Source organism: Falco biarmicus, chromosome 11, assembly GCF_023638135.1.
Source record: "Falco biarmicus isolate bFalBia1 chromosome 11, bFalBia1.pri, whole genome shotgun sequence".
NCBI lineage: Eukaryota > Metazoa > Chordata > Aves > Falconiformes > Falconidae > Falco > Falco biarmicus.
Genome location: NC_079298.1, coordinates 15,274,827 through 15,287,692, shown reverse-complemented (window position 1 = coordinate 15,287,692; position 12,866 = coordinate 15,274,827). Strand labels below are relative to the sequence as shown.

Genomic DNA, 12,866 nt, shown 5'->3' with positions numbered 1-12,866 from the left:
CTGCCTAGGAGCTGCACTGTGGCAGCTGCACGAATGAGAAGGACTGGCTGGTTAGTTCTTCTCCTCTCTCTTAGGCACCCTGCACTTTCCAACCTCCCTGGAGTGCACAGGCAGGCTATTGAAGCGACTATGAATGAGGTAAGCCAGCCTTGCCTGCTTCTTGCTTCCAGCTGAAGCAGCGTGGCCACAGTGCACAACTGCTGCTGCACGCTTCCTAGCCTGCCCCAAGCTGCAGCCTTTGCCAACTGAACTGACTAGCAGGCCTTTCTGGTACCACGCAGGCCATTGGCCTTGTGCTCCCCAAAAGTGTGGAATTACCCTGATAAAATTCTTACTGCAGTTGGGGTGGGACAGGTAGAGCTCTCTTCTAAAGGCCTTTTCTTAGGTATGTAGAAAGAGATGAGAGATGTAGGTGACGAGAGGGGCTGCTGTCATTCCATCGGGACTTGGACCAGAATTGGGGCAGCTTTGCAAATGCAGGTCACCTAGGTCTTGCTCTGTGTCCTTGCTCTGCTCAGATCCGCTGGCTCCTGGATGATGAGATTGTGTCTGCCCTGCGCCACTCACAGGTGATCAGCACCTCAATCCTGCACCGGGTGGCCACTCACATCTATAACTCCAAGGGGCGGCCCAGCTGCCACAGCGAGGTAGTGCTACTCCAGTTTGTCTTTGGACCTGAGCACTCTCTGGAGAAGTTCAAGGAGGTAAACAGAAAGCCCTGAGGCAGCATCATACACTTAGCTAGCAGGATGCTTATTCTTCCCTGTATTGCAGGAGTTCAGAAGAATGGCTCTGCCAGGCTACATGCTTAATGCCGAAGGCAGTGACTACCACTACATCTCCATCAGCCGCCTGCACTCCAGGCGGGCAGCTCCAAACCCTTCGGGGGCACCCTGCTTGCAGCAGCCAGCTGGAGGGGGCACCAGGACAGTCCTGGGCCAGGCAGGCCAGGAGGGGAGCAGTGAAGCAGAGGCAGAAGGCTCCGAGCTACACCATGCAAGCTGTGTCCTCCCAGAAGAAGCCCGGGGTCTCTGGGGGTGGCCAGAGGGTGAGACAGGCATCGTGCCAGACACAGGAAACCTCGTAGGCGGGGGCAGCCACACACAGGATGAGGTGAGAAACACTGAGCTGGTCTGTTGGTGGCATGGTGTGGGACACTGGTAACAGAAGGTAGAAGGTTGCCGGAATATGATGGGACATTTTTCGGTGCATGTTTTTCTGGTCATTTTTGCAACCTTGGCTTGTGTGCAGGTCCCAGGAGAAGTCCTAAGCCTTGAGCAGAGCAGAGCACCTGGCCATGACTCCCTGGAGGAGGCAGCTCCAGAGACAACCATACAGTCACTGCCATCCTCATCCTCTGAAAAGGGCAACAGTGAGAAATCACTATTGGTGACACCATCTGCAGCAAGCCTGGCTGACTCTGTAACACAGGGTAGGGAAGGTAGGAGCTGCGATTGTGGGCAGGATGTACCTCAGCCTCAGGAACTTTTAAGGGAAGAGGTCATTTCTGGCTGTGGCATACAAAATATGGCTGCTGTTCCTGTTTCAGTCCCTAAACACCAGAATTGGTACCCAGGACTGTCGGTCTCTTCCTTGCCAGGGTGCTGGCAATTCACTTCTTAACAGTACCCAGAGTACTAGGCTGTGCTGCTGCACTGATATCCCTAATGACATGAAGTTCCTGGGGACTCCAGTAACGGCTGCAAGGGCCCCATTCCTCAGCACTCTCTTCTTGGCCTGTGGTGTAATGTTTCTCCTGCGCATGGGTGTGTGAAGGGGCTTAGCAAATGCTTTTATGATCAGATACTGTCTCTTTGCAGGCTCCAGCAAGCAGCGTCCCAGTCGCGTGCAGAGCCTCGTGTCGAGCCAGGGCAGCATGGACTCCGACCACCTGGGTGAGTCTGCCAGGGTAGGGGTGACCAACGGCACGCAGCCAGACACTGGCAGTGACATAGTAGTGCAGGGGTGGGGGACGACTGTGTGCCTGGGCTGGGGTGACCCCTGTGCCCTGAGGACAGGGCTTGTGAGTGGCTCTGATCTCCCAGAGCCTGCTGTGCCTGGGAGGGAGGCTGGCTTGCCAGGCCTGGGACTGACGTGAGGATACATTGCAGGTTACGATGGGGGAAGCAGTGACTCTGAGTATGAGGAGGCACTAATGAGCGACCAGGAACCCAGATGTCCCCTCATGCCGGATTTCTGGCTCATCATAAAAATCCTGCAGGACCGAGTGGAGGTGTATTACCACACACGGTAAGGAGGGTCCCCTATCTGGCCACTGCTTCTCTGTAGCAGGACCTTAATGCCACTCGGTCATCTCTGGACAGGATCTCCTCCCTGCCCAGTGTGGGTGGGGAGCTGCAGGACTGGACTGACGCTCCGTAAGGGGAAAGCTGCCATCCTTCCTCACTGCGTTCCTACTTGCAGCATACAGGGACAGTCACTGTCCAGGTGCCCTGCTGACCCCTCTCTCCCCTTCCTTGTAAAGCAGCCTGAGTGTTGAGAAGGCAGCGGCAGTAGAGACAGAAGAGGAGCAGCCAGGGGAGTGCCAGAGTCTCAACCAGGTGGTGGTGAAGAAGATCAGTGAAATCTGCAGGGTTGTCAATCAGGTAACAGATCTGCAGAGCTGCCAGTTATGAGATGGGACCTCTGGAGGTTGTCTGGTCCAGGCCCAGCTCAGAGGAGGGCCTGGGGAGCCAATTCAGCTGGTAGAGCTTGGGGGTCAAAGGAAAAGGGACACAGCTAGCCCTAAGCCTTTCTTCTGTGCTGTCTTTTGCGGGCTGTGCAAGCGGTAGAACCAATTTTTTCTTACGCTTTGCAGCGCTTGCTGCTGCAGGACCTGCATGACAGCCACATATGCAACTCATTACTGGTGGCAGAAAGTGAGGAGGACATCTGGAAGAGTGAAACACCCTATACTTCATACAGGCAGCGTGTCATGCCAACAGACGGTATGAATACTCCCTTGGCCATGTCTCAGCAGCAGTACTACTGCCTGCTCACGAGTGACTAAAAAGATGGTGACTTCCATGCTCTGGCCCCAGCTATGTCCTACATTCTTTGTAGATTACTCTGTAGAGGAGAGCTACCAGCCCCGGGACTACCTGGCTGCCACCATGCAGTTCATGCCGGGGCACTTTGCTTGTGATGTTGTGTGGAGCACACTCATCCACGTGCATTCACGCCTCAAGATGGGCCCCAACATGGGGGTCTCGCGAGGTGCGTACAGCCCAGGTTCTCTCTCATTTTGTGTGTCCAGAGTCTGGCTTCTGGCCAGGTTGGCACACCAGAGACGGGTATGTGGGATAGCTAACGTCCCAAATTGCCCACAGCTATCCAGGCACTTCGCTCAGTGCTCAACGCCTTCTCTGTGGTCAACAGGAAGAATATGTTTGTCTACCAGGAACGTGCCACTAAATCTGTTTTCTACCTCCGGTAAGAAGCCAGCGTGACTTGTTGGCCTGACCCTGCCCTGCTACATGCGTTATGCCAGACCGAGGGCTCCTTGGGGCAGAAAGTGTCTGCCCAGCCTCAGGGACCCTGCTGCGAACCAAGCAGCAAATACCTGATTTCTGATGAGTCAGTCACATCAAACCAGGCCCCTCCTGCTCTCCCTGTGCTAAGACATTACATGGGAGGGGAAAGGATAATTTTTTTGAGGGAGCCAGAGAGCAATTTTTCCACAAGCTCCATATAGTAAGGACTAATCCCCAAAAGTGCACAGGGGACAGCAAGGAAGACGTGGATCTTCTGTGGAGGTATGATGCTGTTGCCCTTGAAAATGGAGGCTGACTTGTCTTTCTCCTGTATTCAGACTGACTGAAACCACCTACAGTGGGAAGGTGTGGGAAGCAGAGAGCATCTTTAGTCCAGCATCTCGCTCGCTGGCACTGACACGCAGCCAGGAGCCCATTTACACTGAGGATCTAACGGTGAGTCTGCTGTTCTCTGGGAGTGGATATGGGTGCTCTTGGTCACAGGAATGGAGGGAACTCAGTAGGTCCAGCAGCCTGGATTTTATGTAGGATAAAACTTACATTGTAGATTTGTGGAGTTGGGACAGCAGTGGGTGGGTTCTGCTTGACCTTGCTGACAGCCCAGGGCAATGATGGAGCTAGAATGCACATGGGAGCTGCTGCCACGTGGCTGTTTTTGCTTCTCCAGGGTTCTCGTTCCTCTCTGGATGCAGCCTCATGCCGTAGTGTGGACTCTGCCCGCCCTGTGGGACAGATAGACAGACACATCCAGCTGATGGTCCATGGTGTTGCCCCAGCAGGTAAAGTGTTACAGCACCTGGCAGCAGATGAACTGTGCTGATGTGAAGCAGAGCAATAGAACTCTGCTCCCTGCCCTCTTTGCTTGAAGAGCAGAGAAAATATCTCTCTCCTCAGCAAGCTGCTCTGCCTTAGCTCAGAGCTGTTCTCCGTTCTTTCTGGATGGGAATGTTAGGAAAGGATCCATGGCCTACGATGAAACCTCCTGCAGACTGGGTGGCTTATGCCAACTTTCCCAATGCAAGAGGGCATTTGTCTTTGCCTGCTGTATCAGCAGTCTCTTGTGATCGTGAAGGGGTAGAAAAAGATACCTGAAGAAATTGGTGGTGGGGAAAGACATGTTCCCTGTGGGAAGTGATTGTGAGGGTGCTGCATCCTGAACAGGCAGGGAGGGTTGGCTGTGGTCTTTCTTACTGGATGGAGTGAAAAAGCTGCGTGTACCTCTGCTTACTTGTCAGGGCCTGAGATCACAGATGAGCTGGTGAAAGTGCTGCGCAGACGCCTGGATGAGGCCACCCTGGATATCATCACTGTAATGCTAGTGCGGAACTGCAAGCTGACCCCAGCAGATGTGGAGGTACCTCACCGGATATCTGCTCTGCTCATCGCAGAGCCTGTAATACTTTTTGACCTGTCTTAGCCTCTCCTGACCCAGGGAAGGGAAGGCCAGGGTGGTGTGCTGTATCCCATTCCCTGCTCTAGTGCTCGCTCAGGCTAAACATTCACCAAGGTATATGCTGTGTGGGTGCCAGGGTAGGTGAGAGATCCCGTTTGCTGGTGGTTGCAGCGTGGCAGGGCCTCCCTGTGAATACCCCTGGAATAGCTGCCCACATCTGTCTCAGGGTGCTGTCTATGGGCCTGGGTTCTGCCCACCACACTCTCCCTTCGCCTAGCCGGCTGGTGTAATTCAGATCTGTATCAGAGCCCCAGGGCATTCTGTTTAGCCCCAGCTGAGTTCTAAAGACTTGTCTCTGCAGTTTATCCAGCCTCCTGGGATGCCACCCACAGAGGTCCTGCAGTTTGCACTGCCACCCTCTGCCTTGCCTTGGCTGCATGCAGTGGCCTGCTACCTGCGCCAGAACCTGCTCATCTTTCTGCACACCCCAAAGTACACGGACAGCAACGTGGAGCACCACTTCAAGGTGAGGAGGGCTGTGAGCCAGGGCAACGGTTTGCCCAGCTTCTGCCTGCTCCTGGGGGCATTTGTTGGGGCAGCTCCATCGCCGTGTTCCCAGCTCTGCCATGTAGTGTTAGGGATGAACTGACACTGAATACTGAAGCTTGGAGGAGTTTCACAGGACTGTAAGCAGTTCCTGTTTGGACTGGACTTTCACACAAGTGGTCACTTGCTGTGCAAAAAGCAGCAACCACAAAGCTCATGCCCACAGTTGTTTCCTAGGAGCATGGGAGAAGGTCCCCTTGCAAAGTTGAGCTTGGCTCGTTGCATGGCTCTCTCAGATGTAAGGACTGAAACATCAGGATTAATAGAAGTTTGGGAGCAGCTACCCACCCCCTCAGCATGGCCATGGCAAAGATAGAGGGGGAGGCCAGATGTGTAGTGCTGTATAACTCTGCCTAGAGCTGTAGGGGGTTTCTTCAGCCCAGCAGTGGTGAAGGCTGTGCAGGCAAATGTTTTAAGTAGGCCTGGATTGTTTGCTGCACCTGGGGATGAGCTCTGCAGACATGTTGGCTTCTGCTTCCAGTTAAGACAAGTTCTCTAATCTCTCTTATTACTTGCTCTCCTCAGCACTACTTCAACCACAGTGGGAGCATCCCTGATCAGGATCTCTATCTGTACAACAAGCCAGGCGGCCAAGGCACTGGTGGAAAAGGTAATCATGCTCAACTCTTTTTTTTTTTTTTTTTTTTTTTTTTTTTTGAGTTTTCTGGGCAGGGGGCTGCGTGTTGGGGAGCTGCTTCCCATGTTGGAGAGCTCTGAGTGGCTGAGGAGGGCTGGTGCTGGGGTATTCCCTCGATGGCTTGGAAGTGGGCAGGGTGTGTGCTTGGGGGACTGCACACCCTTGCATGTGTGGTGGAGTGAGTTAAGGCGTCCCACAGAGCAACTTGCTAAGCTTGGCCTGTTGCTGTAAGAGCAGTTCTAGGTTGCAGTAGCTGTGGGGCAAGACACAGCGAGACCTCAGTAAGTGTGGGGCACAGAGGCTCAGTGGGGCTGGAGGTGGGATCAGAGACAGTTGTTGCAGGAGCCTTGCTGCGAAGGGGCAGCTGGATGCAGCGTGTAACTGAGCATGGTCTGTGAGGGCAGTGTCCTTGCTCTTTTCTCCAGACTGCTGGAGGAGGGATTGGATAGGGCCCATCTGCAGCAGGCTGTCATGTCATGTTTTGTCCAAGCCATGTGGTCTGTCACCTGGCCATCGTGTGTCTTGTGCCCCTTGTGCACTGTCTGAATGTTCTTCTGTTGTGTAGGTACCATGTCGGACCTTGTGCAGCACCTCTTTCCACCCTCCCACTTCCAAGGTAGCACCTGTGGCTCCAAGTGTTACTTCAGTTCCCTCTCCTGCACAGCTCCCTGGCCCCTTTGGTCCCTGCTGTTCTTGTTTTCCTTGTGTGTGGCTTCAGCTCCGACTCCTCTGTGTGTTTGTGTGTGCCTGTCTGTTTAGCTGAGCCTCCTCTTTTCTTGCTGGCTGGGTAAATGTGCAAACAGAACCTGCTGCCTCGAGATGGCAGTTCTGCGGTCCCCAGCTGCTGAGGGTCTGTGTGCTGCCCTGTTAGCTTGCAAACAGTGAACTCCAGAATCCTGCACCATTTTTTCCCACAGGTCCAACCAGGCATCTACTCCCTGAGCGAGACGGGAGTCATGATGCTTCAGCCGTGGTTTCACGCTCCAGGGTGCAGCATCACCACTGTCCCAGTGGCTGTGTCCTGGGATGGGGGGTTCCCTTGCATACCAAAGGGCTAGAGTGGCCAGGCACCACTAGATGTGTACATCATATTTCAGTGAGCCTGGGCCAGAGAGGGCTCAGAGGCCATCACAGATGGGAGGTAACAGCTCCCTAGCACCCAACTCCTCTGCGGAGTGCGATGGATGACTACGTCGCCAAAATCCAGCGCACCAGCCAGTAAGGTCCTTGGCAGCTCTTGGTAACTTACTTCTTCCTGTAGTCCTGGAGCTCAGGTCTTGAGTTTCTTACCTGTGATTTAGGAGTTGCATTTCGGCTTCTCTGTGCTCCTGTAGCAAGACTGGAAGCCTTGTCCCCTGCAGTGGGGAGGTGAGCCTTCCTGCTGGTGGGGCAGGGGCAGCCATCACCTCTTCCCTGAGAGACTGAGCTGGCTGCAGGGTGCTGAGTGCTTGGCGAACCAGCTCTGTCTCAGGGAGCACCTGCAAAGGAGGAGTCTGCTCCTGCAGCTGCTGATTTGGCCTGCTTGAAAGCACTGCCATGGATGCTCCCTCAGAGGAGTGTGTGTCCCAGCACACACAAGGAGGACATGGGACATTGTGCTTGGTTGTTCCCATGTCCTCGCCTCAGATAGACTGAAGCAGAACAGAGGTACAGGAATGGATGTGATAGGGAAATGTGCCGGGGGGGGCGGGGGGGAGCACTGAAGGGACTTCTCAGTGTGGTAGTTTATCCAGGAGGAGAAGAGGGGAGTGATTACATCTTGGTCTACAACTACCACATAAGCATCCAGTGCCATTTTGTGGGCCTGAGGCTGACTGTCAAGCCAGACATATGAGGAGTTAGGGCCCTTTACTGTTTAAAGAAGGAAAATCTGCTTGGCAGAGCTGATATTCACTGTCATGTGGGGCAGATTTGCGGCTTTTGATACCTCTGCATCAACACCCACATCCTGGAGAGCTGCCCTGCTTCAGCGGGAGGCTGTGTGAGGTGGGAGAGCCCCTGTGTGAGGCTCCCTGCCCTGCTCTGAAGGGGAATGAGTGTGTGTTATGTCGTGGTCCCTTCCACCATATTTAGGAAATTACAAACTTCTCCATTGTTTGCTGGGTAAAGGGTTGTTTCTGTGCACGTCTCGGGGAGAGACATGCTGGAGGCTGTTGTAGAGCACCTCTGAAACAAGGCAGCTCCTGTACTTTTCTCCAGGTGGAGGGGTGCTCGTAGATGTAGATTTTCCTTTCTTCAGCGTGAGTGCAAGTGAGCTGTCCTCTGACTTGAATGCCCTCCTCTCTGCTTTGGGAGCTGCTCTGTCCATCCCAGTGCCCTGTCCCTTGCATCTGGCGTGTCTTGCAGGAAAGCTTGTTGCAGGGCTTAGGCTTCATTAGGAATGATGGAGGCCAGGTGGTTGTGCTGCTGCTTAGACCTGGGCACTGTCATGGTTGAACCTCGGGCAGCAACTAAGCCCCACACAGCTGCTCGCTTACTCCCCTCACAGTGGAACAGGGAGAGAATGAGAAGGGTGGATGGAAGTCAGAGGACTTGAGGGTTAGAATAAAGACAGTGTAATAGGTAAAGCAAAAGCCACACATGCAAGCAAAGCAAAACAAGGAATTCATTCACTCTTTCCCGTGGGCAGGCAGGTGTTCAGCCATCTCCAGGAAAGCAGGGCTCCATCATGTGTGATGGGTTACTTGGGAAGACAAACACCGTAACTCTGAACGTGCTCCCTTTCCTTCTTCCCCCAGCTTTATATACTGTCCCCCCTTCCTTCTTCTTTCCCCGGCTTTATATACTGGGCATGACATTCCATGGTATGGAGTATCCCTTTGGCTAGTTCAGGTCAGCTGTCCTGGCTCTGCTCCCTCCCAGCTGCTTGTGCTGCCTGCTCACTGGCAGAGCATGGGATATTTGAAAAGTCCTTGATTTAGAGTAAGCCCTACTTAGCAACTGCTAAAGCATCAGTGTGTTATCAGCATTCTTCTCATACCAAATCCAAAATACAGTACTGTATCAGCTACTGAGAAGAAAATTAACTATCCCAGCCAAAACCAGGACAGACACGGTCTGCTGGAGCTGGATTTGTCTCAGCGCAGGGAGGGCACCCATACTCCACATGGTGCTGTGGATCCAGTCGGGTACAGTTTTGCTGCTCTGTGGCAGCACAGTCTGCCGTCACTCCTGTCCTTGCTGGGATGGGGAGGGACGGAGTATGGGCTCAGCAGTGTTACGGGGCTGAGGTTGTTTGCATCTGGTCATATCGCCCTTCAGCAGCCTTGGGGCAGCTTTGTCATCCAGCCACCTGAGTGCTGGCTTAGTCAGTCAAGGGGCTTTGAAAGGGAGTGAGAGCATCCAGGGTTACAGCGTGGGGTTTGGACCTCGCAGCTGCATCCTCGGTGCCCTGGCTGCAGAGCTGGGCTGGGGGGAGTGGGGTCCTGTTTCTGCTCCGGTCCGTAGCAGGGCTTCTCCTTCTGCATGGACCTGGGCATGTAGCATGTGGGCTGTGAAGCAAGCGCCACCCTGTTGCTCTGCATCTCTGAACTGTCCTATTGTGTGTGCGTAGGGCTCAGTGTAGAGAGGCTACAGGTAGGGCCTGAATTTTACTCTGCAGCAACTCCAGGATAATACTACATGTCCACCTGCTTTGTCCCCAGTCCTGCTGACTGGAGTGCATGGGGAAGGCACCTGATCTTATACAGGTGTACAGCGAGGAGGGGGCTGTGAGTGTCATCTGCAACAAGGTGTCATGTATGCAGTCTTCCCCTGCAGGGAGTCAAGGTCCTCCACAGCCTGGAGAGAGCTACTGGAGAGTGTCTGGGCTCTGGGCTCTGTCCCTTTAAGAGGGTAGGGGTGGTGAGCCCCATCCTGGATCTCTCAGCATAAAGGCCCTCCTGCAGCAAATGGGGATACTTTTCCCTTGTATATGGGGCTGACAACCTCGGAAGCTCCTGCAGGGCAAAGCAAAAGCTGCTGTGACCCTGCAGGAGAGAGATTCCTGGAGCGATGGGGACACCCTGTGCCAAGCACCATGCTTCTCACCCCAGCTCCGCACAGGCACATCTAGCCTCTGCTCCTCTGGCTGTCCCCTCCTTTGGGCCCTGCCTGCCACGTGGCACTGTGCAACCCAAGCGGTGACATGACGGTCCCAGGTGTGGGGTGGCAGGCTGTAGGCAGGGCTTGTAGGGGTGTACTCAGTGCTGGGCTGACAGAGGCTGCCTCGGGCTCTCCCCCGCAGGAATTGCATGCATTGCGCTGACATTCGTGGATGAGCACGGCAGCCCCACCTCGCTGCCCCACGGGGAGAGGCCTGACCCTCAGAGGCCGCCTTCCTCTTCGCCCATTGTGGGCCCGCTGCAGGACACAGACTTCGAAAGCCTCACTGCAGTCAGCCAGCACCAGCCAGAGGCTGGCACCCTGCATTCAGGTAGGGAGTGAAATGGGCCACAAGCTGCTTGATTCCCTGCTGCCTCTACATCCCCTGGGGCACCTAGGAGGGCTGGTGAAGGTGGGGATGCAAAGGCATGCAGGACTGCCCTTTCCCCACAGAGCCCTGTGTGCTGGTGCGCCTGGATATCTGGGAGAAGGGCAACATCAGCCTGCTGCAGCTGTCGGAAAAGCTGCGCGGGGCCCTGCGCCATGCTCTCTGCGATGCCGTCATGGAGTTCCTCGTGCTGCCAGCCCCGCTCTGTGTGGAAGCCACCTGCCCCCTGGGTGCCGCAGACCTGGAGGAGCTGAGCTCTGCAGGTGAGAGCCTGGCCAGGATGGCCACCTGGAGCCTCCAGCCAGCCTCGCTCTTCCCACCTGGCCTGCAGGAGCTTAGCTGTGCTGGGGGGACTCGGGTCTGGAGGGCTGGGAGGGAGGAAGCTGCTCTCCCCTCTGCAAGCTGTGCTGTGCGATGTCTCTGGGAAGAAGTGTCATAGAAATTAGGGTTGGAAGAGGTATTTAAAGGTCTGTCTGCTCACCAAGACTGAATCCACTTTGCTGGGTGTTACTGAGGGCACTTTTCTCTCCAGCCAGGCTCTGGCCAGCCAGAGCGGGGTACACAGGCATACCAGCGGTATCGCAGTGGGAGCCTCTGGGGGTCTGATTTGTTTTGTCTCTGCAGGAGGCCTAAGGAGGACCATGTCAGAGACCAAGGGCCTGGCCCTGGCGACTGGTGGGGCTGGCAGGAGCTGTCCTCCACCCTTGCACTTCACGTCTGCCCCTTCATCCAGCTCTGGGGAGCCAGTGACACCCACGAGCAAGCTGGGACGCCGCAGTTTCTGGGATATGCTGGTAATCTTACTGAGGGACTGGTGGGGAGCAGGGCCTGTAAGTCCTCATGGTGTGTCAGGCCAGGAGGAGTGGAGAGGTGGGATCTGGCTGGGGTCAGGAGGCTGGACTGGTAGTGGGGACTTTTGAGATCAGGACACTGGGCTGTGCATGTGCACAGCATTAACTTACCCCCTTCTCCGCAGAGTAAGACAGAGTCCTCGGAGCTGGGCAGCCCCAAGACTACTGACGACATTGTGCTGGAGAGGCCAGAAGAGGCTCGCACAAGGCGACGGCACAAGACTGAGAGTGTTAAGCAGCACCTGAGCCAGGATCGGGCCACAGCCACAGCTGAACTAGAACAGGCCCAGAGGCAAGCACAGCCAGCAGCCGTGGTGTTGTTCCCCTCCATCTGCTGTACATTGCTCTGTAGCCTGACATGCTGCTGGCTCTACATGTGGCTCAATCCTCTGGATCACATCCCCTTTCCTTGTAGTTTCTCCCTTACGCAGCCAGTTAGGGGAGCTGCCTTTCACACATAAAGCTTTGATCCTTATTGTTGGAGCGCTGCTGGGAGCACTGCTGCTTCTTCCTGCCAGAGATCCCTTCCCTGCATTGTGTGGCCCTGTGCAACACCTGACGTCCCTATGGCTGCTACCCAGAGGGACCAAGCTCAAGGGCTGTAACAACCTGAAAAGGAGGCTCCCCAGGCCCTGCTCCGGAGCCAGGAGGGGACTGTTGCACCTATGTACCTTCACTGCTGTTGGCTGATCTGGTATAACTATGCTTCCTTTCCCTCTTCCTAGGCGGCGAGCCTGCCAGTTGGAAGAAGGAGATGTGGGTACCATGCACCCACTCTTCAATCAAACCTGCCAGCAGTGGATGGCATTCATGAACCACTTGGGTATGTGTCTCAGGCACCAGCTCCTCCACATGGGCTGGGAATGAACCTTTCTACCCAGAGCTCCAAGGACAAGTCCTTCATATGGCACCATCTGCCTTCATCCCTTGCTCGTCTCTACCTAGTATGAACCCTGTCTCTCCCTGAACTTCACCTGGGTCCCATTGGTCTCAGGGCCAGCATCAGCATTACAAAGCTGTGGCATGTATCTGCATGTCTGAACAGACCTGCTAAGGCCTGTGGTTGTATCTGCCATGCTCTGAGCCCAGGGCTTGCTGGACTTGGATGCAGCTGCTTTGGAAAGCCCTGGCCCCAACAGCAGCTGCTGTAGTGATTTAGCTCCCAGATGTAGCAGGGAGGGAGGACCTGAGCCTCTGCAACGTGCTCTGGGGCTGTGAAGCTGCAAGGGAGACCCCCACTTTTGCAGGGAGAGAGAGGAGGAGGGGTGCCCTTCATAGGGTGGGGTTTGGGGCAGTGTGGCTGGCCTGTTGCTGCTTTCTGGATACCTCTCACTTTGGTGTCCCACACCTCCTGCTGGCAAGGTAGAGCCGTCTTCCTCCTCTGATAAGGAGTAAGCCAGGGAACAAGGAATAA

General features: G+C 55.1%; 1 protein-coding gene across 14 annotated transcripts in view; it reads left to right on the top strand.

Moving 5' to 3' along the window:
- The window catches only part of SZT2 (SZT2 subunit of KICSTOR complex), a 60,550-nt gene that overhangs the window by 31,924 nt on the left and 15,760 nt on the right, over positions 1–12,866 (top strand). For 11 of the 14 annotated variants that reach the window (XR_008824571.1, XR_008824572.1, XM_056355389.1 and 8 more), the window contains 20 exons: positions 75–138; positions 519–704; positions 775–1,113; positions 1,252–1,441; positions 1,821–1,895; positions 2,112–2,250; positions 2,486–2,606; positions 2,819–2,948; positions 3,064–3,216; positions 3,330–3,432; positions 3,812–3,929; positions 4,162–4,273; positions 4,730–4,848; positions 5,249–5,413; positions 6,019–6,103; positions 10,356–10,544; positions 10,667–10,864; positions 11,226–11,395; positions 11,578–11,744; positions 12,178–12,275. Coding sequence is in view for 12 of the 14 variants with exons in the window: in XM_056355389.1 (XP_056211364.1) it covers positions 75–138; positions 519–704; positions 775–1,113; positions 1,252–1,441; positions 1,821–1,895; positions 2,112–2,250; positions 2,486–2,606; positions 2,819–2,948; positions 3,064–3,216; positions 3,330–3,432; positions 3,812–3,929; positions 4,162–4,273; positions 4,730–4,848; positions 5,249–5,413; positions 6,019–6,103; positions 10,356–10,544; positions 10,667–10,864; positions 11,226–11,395; positions 11,578–11,744; positions 12,178–12,275 (2,921 nt within the window). In the remaining 2 variants the exon portion in view is untranslated. The remainder of the gene's footprint in view (positions 1–74; positions 139–518; positions 705–774; positions 1,114–1,251; positions 1,442–1,820; positions 1,896–2,111; positions 2,251–2,485; positions 2,607–2,818; positions 2,949–3,063; positions 3,217–3,329; positions 3,433–3,811; positions 3,930–4,161; positions 4,274–4,729; positions 4,849–5,248; positions 5,414–6,018; positions 6,104–10,355; positions 10,545–10,666; positions 10,865–11,225; positions 11,396–11,577; positions 11,745–12,177; positions 12,276–12,866) is intronic. The other 3 variants (XM_056355388.1, XM_056355378.1, XM_056355382.1) reach the window with 2 other exon arrangements.